At 55.2% G+C, this 8,047-nt stretch overlaps 1 protein-coding gene across 1 annotated transcript; it reads left to right on the top strand.

The window, feature by feature from the left end:
* Nucleotides 1-2,065: 2,065 nt before the first annotated feature.
* Nucleotides 2,066-7,713, top strand: CD276 (CD276 molecule). Its single transcript, XM_010162029.1, has 7 exons — nt 2,066-2,096; nt 3,481-3,831; nt 4,229-4,525; nt 5,043-5,183; nt 6,660-6,701; nt 7,318-7,353; nt 7,703-7,713. Exons 1-7 carry the CDS (start codon nt 2,081-2,083, stop codon nt 7,711-7,713), a joined length of 894 nt encoding a protein of 297 aa, XP_010160331.1. The 5' UTR covers nt 2,066-2,080.
* Nucleotides 7,714-8,047: the final 334 nt, after the last annotated feature.

Here is an 8,047-nt window from a genome sequence, read left to right as displayed (position 1 = left end):
GTGCCCCCGCCGTTTCCCGTGCGGCTGCAGGGAAGGCAGCATCCCGAGGTGCTCGTGAATCCATCCGGTTGATAATGCCCCGTTTGAGGTACAGAGCAAACACCCAGCCCCTCGCGTGAGACAAAACACCGAGCTCCGAGAGGAAGTGATTGTTCCCCTTTTCCCCGGGATGAACAAAAGGATAACCCATCCTTCCCTTTCTACCGCCAAATGCAGCACCCCAAGTCCCCGCCTTGCACCCCATCTTCCCAGCCCTCCTTTGCCGTGTCCCCATGCCCGCGGGGATGCAAGCGGGGAGCTTCTGATGCGCACCCAGGGGTTAAGTGGGGACTACACATAGGCTGCAACAGAGCTGGGCTCTTCCCTGCTTGCCCGGGTTATTAATGGTTTTCGGATGGTTTGTAATGGGATTTAATTATTCCTTGGGTTTCTGGAGGGTACAGCCATCCTGGCTTGCTGGGTGTCCATCTTCCACAGGACGTCTTTGTGGGGTCTGTTACATCACAACTTGTGTTGAAAGCTCAGATTCGGGGCAGAGCCCGTACTCGGCCGGGCTCAGACCACAGGGATGGGGAAACTGAGTCACGGAAAGGCTCGAGATCCACTGAAAGGCTCCTGAGTGCAGAAGGAGGGTTGGGGACATGGGTATCCTCTTCCCATGACACCTCTGAGATGGTGTGGCAGGACTCGTAAGTCATGAAACCTACACAATATAATTGATTTTAGCATCTCCAGGAAAAGGGAAGAGCTCCAAGGGTGTGTGAGGGAGGTGATGCACGGTTTCCCTTCCCCGGGCAGCTGAACGATGCCCCGTTGCCCTCTCCAACTGCACCTCCCTCCCTTCCTGGCTGCCTGGGGTTTGGCACAGGGCTGGCTCTGGCCTCATCTGCTTAGGAAAGGGCGAGAGTCAAGGAAATGGTTTAAGAAAAAAAAATGGATAATTTCCTTTCCCTAAAGAAGGCTTGTGCTGGGGAGGGAAGGAGAGATGTCCCCCCAGCGTGCTTCAGTTTCCTCCCTCCCCGTGCCTCAGTTTCCCCCATGGGAGCTGAGCTGAGCAGAGCTTCAGAGCTGCCATTTCCCTGATTAAAGGAGGTTTAAGGGGGAAGGTGCTGGCCACGGAAGTTGTTCCTGCTGCACCCCAGGAAGCTGGTGCTGTGACACCGATTTATTGCAAATACTACTCTTGCACTGGAAGCCATCAGTGCTAAAAGCTCTGGGCGTAGCGGTTCTGGGATGTGCTGGGCCAGGGGTGGGACACAGCAGTGCTGATGCTGGCTGCGATATCTGGGGCTTATTTATGCTACGAGGGAGGAATGCAGGTCACGAGGGGCCCGGCGAGCTCTTGGCACGGCCAGGGAGGGATGCTCGGGAAGTGAGCCACGGTAGCCAGAGGTTCCGGGCAGCTTGCCCTCACCTCTCCCCACATCCAGCTCCAAAATGCTCTGGTTTTTTTCCCTGTTTTTTGGGGCAATGTCATGTTGAAGATTTTCCTGCCACGAGCGGGATGAACCTCGTCAGCCCTTGAGCTGCTGGCGGAGCCAGGAATCTGCAAACCTCCTAGGTTTGCTTTTTTTTAGCTATTTTGGATACTGGGAGCGAGTTGCCTCCTCTTGGAGGAGCGGGATGTAACTTTTTTTTCCTGGGAAGGAGAGAACAAAAGGGGAGGAGAAGCAGTGAGAAGAGGAAGAGGTTCACGTGGCTTCCCTGGGCACCAGCCAACACCTTCAGCACAAGAGCTGCTTCCGTCATGTACTCGATGTAGGGGATGCACTGGTCCCTTGGCTGTTGCCAGGCTGGAGGCACACCCCCTCCTGTATTTTATGACACAATGGGCGTTCCGGTTGTCCGTGGCAACGGGATCCCTTGCCTGTGCCGATATCCTGCCTCCTCTTGCTCTCTGCCCCTGGTCTCCAGCACCATTTCAGTGTTTCCTTCTATTTTTCCCCAGCTCAGCATGCCTGTTGCAAGAGAGAAGACTCCCTGTGGGAAGGACGCCTGGGGCTGTGCTCGCTTCTGCTTTCTTACCACGGCTTTGCTCGCTCCAAGGATGCTCTGCCCGCTGCTTGCCTTGGGACCACTGATGCTCAGCCTGGCAGGTGAGCGGTGATGGAGTAGGTTTGGGATTGGCATGGTCTGTGTGTCAGTACCCCAAAGGAGATGTCCTGGGTGCTGCGTTCATCCCAAGAAAGCTGCCTTTGACCTGTGCTTCCTGGAGACAGCCCTCACAAGGTGTTTCTCCTGGTTTCATGGTTCTCCAGCAGCCTGGAGAATCACCCCGTGAGTGTGATGGCTTCTGGTGCACATGGACCACCCTTGTAGCAGGGAACAGCCCCTCCCACATGCTACAGCTGAATGGCGAAGCCACGGGAGGACCAAATCCTGAAGGTTTCTTACTTCCCTGAGTCTGTCCCCATGTGCTGCAGCTCCTGGCCCCACCAGGTTGCTGCACTCCAATCTGGGAGAGATGTCGGGACTGAATCCTGTCAGGATTCTCAGCAGCCAGCAGTGGTTATGGTCGGGCTGGGTAATGTCCCTAAACCCGCTGGCATTTATTATTAGCTGTAGGAAGATGTGACACTCTCAAGTCTGCCAAGAGCCAGGCAGGCTGCCTGAGTGCTCTCCTCCTGCCTGTCTGTGGCTCCTGGCAGGTCTCCTTGAGCCTGGCTCTTTCCCGCGGCTCCTCATCCTCCCTGCTCAGGCTCTTGCTTAAAATTTAATCTCTCGCTCCTGCCCTAAGTCCCCAGAGAGGGATTTGCTGTGGGTAACGGCTTTGATGCATTCTGTGACAGTGTTGAGGTCAGAATATAAACCAAATCTATCTCCCTTGGTCTGAGGCAAGATTTTTTTACCCTTTTCCTCCTTGTTTTGGGCTTGAGGGGAATTGATGAAGTGCTGATCGTGCCCTTGGGTCTGTTTTGGGGGATGTTGCCCAGGACCAGCTCTGAGCATGGAGGGTCTGGCAGCCCTGGCAGGGTTGGCATCACTCCTTGATGCAGTGGCAGGGTTGGCATCATGCGGTGGCTCGGGGACACGGTTGGCATCTTGCCATGGCAGTGGGACACGGTTGGCATTTTGCCGTGGCATGCTGGTTGGCATAGCGCTGGAGTACTGGTGCCATCTAGCGCCTGCCAGCCCAGAGGTGGCTCATCCTGGGGACATGGGACTGTCTCCCCTGCCATCACCCACCGACCTCCTCTCCCTGTGGGGAGAAACCAGGCTGTGTGTCCTAGGGGGGTGCAGGTTTGGGTGCCCGTGACTGCAGTTGGCAGCAGTGGTGCTTCAGGTTTGGCTCTGGATGTGGGGCTGTCTCCCTGCTGTTAGGGTGAGCTTAGCTGGGGATTGTTGATGGTCCTGAGGTGCCACCTGCCCACAGGTTCCTCCCATGGGCATCTTTATTTAGATGTTACCCAGATAGTGTATTAAGGAGGTGTTTCTGCAGGGTCTCACCACCCTGTTTTTGCCTTTGCCACACTCCTGCAGGTGCCATGGAGATCCAGGTCCCAGATGAACCCGTGGTGGCTCTTTTCGGTCGGGATGCTACCCTACACTGCTCCTTCTCCCCCGAGGCCAACTTCAGCCTCGATGACCTGAGCCTCATCTGGCAGCTGACGGACACCAAGCGCTTGGTCCACAGCTTCTCTGGTGGCCAAGACCAGCTGGCAGACCAGGGTGGGGGCTACGCCAACCGTACGGCCCTCTTCTATGACCAGCTGGCCCAGGGGAACGTCTCACTGCTCCTTCGGCGTGTGGAGATCTCGGATGAGGGCAGCTTCACCTGCTTTGTCCGAGTCCGGGACTACAGCAGCGCAGCTGTGACGTTGCAGGTGGCAGGTAAGAGGTGAAGAGTTGGGCTGTCCCTGCGTGTTTTCCCCGAAGAGAAGGGCTCTCCATCATGCTTTACTCCCCTGTGGAGCCTCTTTCTCTCTCCACCCCTTGCCGTGGTCTACCCATGAATTGAGCTGTCTGCTAGAGGCCCACCAGCTGCATCTCCCCAAAATATTGCTAGTGGGGAGTGCGGTCCCCTCCCTGCCATGATGGGGAGGCTCTCAGCTGAGAGGCCACCTGGAAGCATGGCTGTAAATAAACCAAAGCTGGGGAGGCTTCAACTGGTTGGTCTTATCAGCTGGAAGAGTCTGTCCTGGGCCTTGCCCAGTCTCATTGGGTTGCTCCAGATCCTGATCCTTTGGTCTCCTCCATTGCCTCATGCTGGCTTTCCTCTCACTTGCAGCTCCTTACTCCAAGCCCAACATGAACCTGGAGCCCAACAAGGACTTGAAGCCAGGAGATCTGGCGGCCGTGACTTGCCACGCTTCCCACGGCTACCCCGAGGCCAGCGTCCTCTGGCAGGACAGCCGGGGCAGCAACATCACAGAAAACATCACCACGTCCCAGGTGGCCAACGAGGAAGGTCTCTTTGACGTGCACAGTGTCCTCCAGGTGCTGGTGGAGCCCAGCAGCACCTACTCCTGCCTGGTGCGAAACCCGGTGCTGCAGCAGGAAACCCAAGCTTCTGTTACCATCACAGGTGAGCTAGTGCGGGCCAGAACTGGGGGAAGGAAGGGATAGGCTCTGTCTGAAGAAGGTAACTGTGGTGGCACTGGGATTCCTACTGTGGCCCAGAGCCACCCTGAGGGCTGCTATTCCATATTGCTGCTCTACCTCTCTCCCAATGGACCTACAAGGGTAACTGGAGGCTGTGCTGTCCTCCTTCCTCCTCTGTCACCCTACGCCAGCATCCCAGCTGGAACTAGCATACCTAGTTCTTAGTCTCTGGCTTTGCTAGTTGCCCCATCCAAGCTCAAACCACACCAGAAAGCCATCACAGGGCATGTTACTTGTCTTCTCTGTAGCACGTGGCCATGGAATGCTCTTGATGTGGGGTTCTCCATCCCAGCTGCAACAATCCTGCTTCAGAAATACATGCTGGAGGAGTTCACGAAGCGCGTTCAGCCACCGCAGGATCCTGGGTGCTGGCCACATGTCCCCCTGGTCGGGCACTGATGCTCACCATGGTGACCATTTCTCTTTCTTTCCCTGGCAAGGCCAACACCTCGCCTTCCCTGCTGTGGCTCTCTGGGTGACGGTGGGACTCGCTGTCTGTGTCGTGGGGCTGCTCGCCGTTCTGGCGTACGTGTGCCATAAGAAAATCCGCCAGAGCTGTGAGGAAGAGGAGGAAAACGCAGGTAATGTGGCGGGTACCCGCTCCAAAAGGGGTAGGGTTTGCAGGGAGCGATGGATGGGAGGAGCTGGATCAAATTTTGACTGGCATGGGGAAATGATGCTTGGAGCTGCTGGCGTTGGCAGGCACCCACTGATTGGTGCTGGAGAGCCCATGCTGGCTGTGTGCATCACTCCGTGTGACTTGGTTTTCCTCCCACGCAGTGTATCACTCCCTTCCACCTGCCTGCTTCGAGCATCCTCTGCATGTCTGGTACCCACACCTGGACACGTGTGGAGTGTCTCCTCCAAGAAGGTGCCGCTAGCACTTGCCACCGTGGAAATGCCAAGCGCTTTGACGCATGGAAGTGGCATGAGAGAGATGTTCCATGCTTGTTTTCTGCATCCTTCTCTTTTTTAAAAAAAAATAAATTATTTTTTAAATTATTGAGAGGTGTTTGCACAAAAAGCGATTTTGTTCCTTGAAACAAGCTGCTGTGCTCCAAAAATGACTGCAGAAGCAGCTTTTCTGGTGTTCCCTGTTTGTTTTCTCTTGCTGCCTCCTGAGACATTCGCTCTGCCAAAGCCTTTCCCTGCCAGTATCGTGCTGTGGGGTTGGGACCTGCAGCAAGGGGCTCCCACTTCACTCCTTTTCTTTCTCCTGGGGGGGGATGGTGGCACTGAGACTCTGTAATAGAGTATTTTCTCCTTGGCGAAGGGATTTGCAGTGCTGTGACACTCAGCCGTGGCCCTGAGCCAGCTGACCTCAGTCCTTTAGCATCAAGACACAGTTCCCAGCCCATGATGTTTTGCACTCACGGCTGCACGCCCATAGCAATAACCTGTTGCTGTGGCTCTTGGTCAGCCAGAAACCAGGCAGGGACTATGCCTGTGAGCCTGACAGCCCAGGGGAGCAGGAGCAGTAGTTTTTGCTTGTCTTTCTGGCCAAGAACAGCATCATGGCAGGTCTTACCTGTGGGATGCAAAGGTCCTGGGCTTCAAGACAGGGTGTCAGCCTGGTGAGTGCTGCAGGAGGGAGAAAGGGGTGCTCATCCCTTGGTGCAAATGGGGTATCCTGGAGACATTGGGATATCCGTGGTCTCCCCGCTAAGCCCCTTGCTGAGTACCACTCCAGATAGTGGCTGTGCTATAAATGATGGGGAGGTGAGCAGCTACGCTGTGTTGCCCGGAGCTGTGGCTTTTTCTGCTTTACTTGGAGGGGGATGTGCCACCCCAGCACTGCCCTGAGGTGGGAAAAATCCCCGCCTGGGTGTGCTGGGTGCAGGTGGGTACCAGTCATCTCCTCCCCGAGTGTCACCAGCAGCTTGGCAGTGCCTGGTCCTGATCAGTCCCTGGGATTGTGGGTGGCTCTGAGCAGCTGGAGACAGTGGTGACCCAAGGGGTGTCCACCAAACCCGGCTGCCCAGAGAGGTGGGGTTCAGGGTGGACGCTGACATGGAGCCCAGCAGATGCTTCACACACTCTGTCTTGCTCTTTTGCAGGGACAGAGGAGCAGGACGAGGAAGGGGAAGAACCCAAAACAGGTGGGTGCATAATGCTTGCTTATTACATACGTGATGTGCATTATAGCGTGTGCTTGTGACACTGTCCCCTAAGCAAACACCCCGGGCTGCTTTGCATCCTCAGCCCCTCTGTGCTCACCTGCTCTTTGATGCACCCCCTCAGGCTGGCAGATCCCTGATAAGCTGGCATCCCCTCAAGCTGGCAGATCCCTTGTCTTCAAGGCCAGGCTGGATGTGGCTTTGAGCAACCTGGTCTAGTGGAAGGTGTCCCTGCCCATGGCAGGGGGGTTGGAACTAGATGATCTTTAAGGTCCTTTCCAACCCTAACCATTCTGTGATTCTATAAGTCTCCCAGTCTTTTAATAAAAAAAGCACTTGTGGGTCTCTGTTGTCATCAAATGAGTTAATTGTATGCCTGGTGTTTGCCTTTATGTGCTGGTGCAGGAGCAAACCTGCTTGGGATGCTGTCTCCTTCGCTGCCGGGGATGTTTAGGGACTGGGGGTTGGTTTGTGATAGAAGTTGGGGTGGGTTCCCCAAAATGGGGCTCTTGGCTGTTTCCTCTGGGGATGCATTCCCTGGTAAACCCCCATCCCGCACCGGGGGTGGACTGACCATGTGCTGTTCTGCTTTTCGCAGCTCTGCAGCCTCTGAAGAGTGTGGAGAGCAAAGACGGTGAGTGCGTTTGCCAGGCAACGGCGTAGGACTGCGAGCTGGCTCGTGGTGAAGGTTTCTTCCTAAGCACACTGGAGATGATGCTCAGATCGAAATGTAAAGCATCTATTGCACCTCCTTCAGCCATCATTGGGTTTTGATCTTTTTTTCCTTTTTTTACCCCAATGTTTATTTTTTTTTCTCCAGTTTTCAATCAAATTTTTCTGGATCAGTTATTTCCCAGCACCCGTTTCCACTTTAATTTGGGCTGTGCTTGCTCTGCACACTGCTTGTATCTCCCAGCAGTGATGGAGTGATATGGCTGACGGCTCCGACATGGTGTTTCTTCTCTTACCCTTCTTTCTGGCAGCTCGGGACTGAGAAAATCCTCGTGTCACCAACCCGGGTCATTGCAAGGGATTGGGGTCTTTTTTTGAGCGTTGCCATCAGTTTGCAAAGAGGAGGGGAATTGCTGGGGTCCGTCCTTGCCTTGCAGACAGGGAGGCATGAACTTCATCCCTGCCCATGCAGAATTCCCCACCAGCAGCCCAGTTCCAAATTTCTGATGGAAATTCATGAGAATTAGGGTCCCAGCTCCTGTTTCTGCCTTTCAGTGTTTTCTCTCAACCTCCCAGCTCAATGCTGCCAACAGCCCATCACTCATCCCAGGCCGGTGATGGACTCTAGCACTTTCCATGCCTGGTCAGCCCCACTC

The sequence above is a fragment of the Eurypyga helias genome, unplaced genomic scaffold (genome assembly GCF_000690775.1).
Source record: "Eurypyga helias isolate BGI_N326 unplaced genomic scaffold, ASM69077v1 scaffold19182, whole genome shotgun sequence".
NCBI lineage: Eukaryota > Metazoa > Chordata > Aves > Eurypygiformes > Eurypygidae > Eurypyga > Eurypyga helias.
Note: the sequence above shows the minus strand (reverse complement) of the source record. Positions and strands in the feature narration are given on the sequence as shown.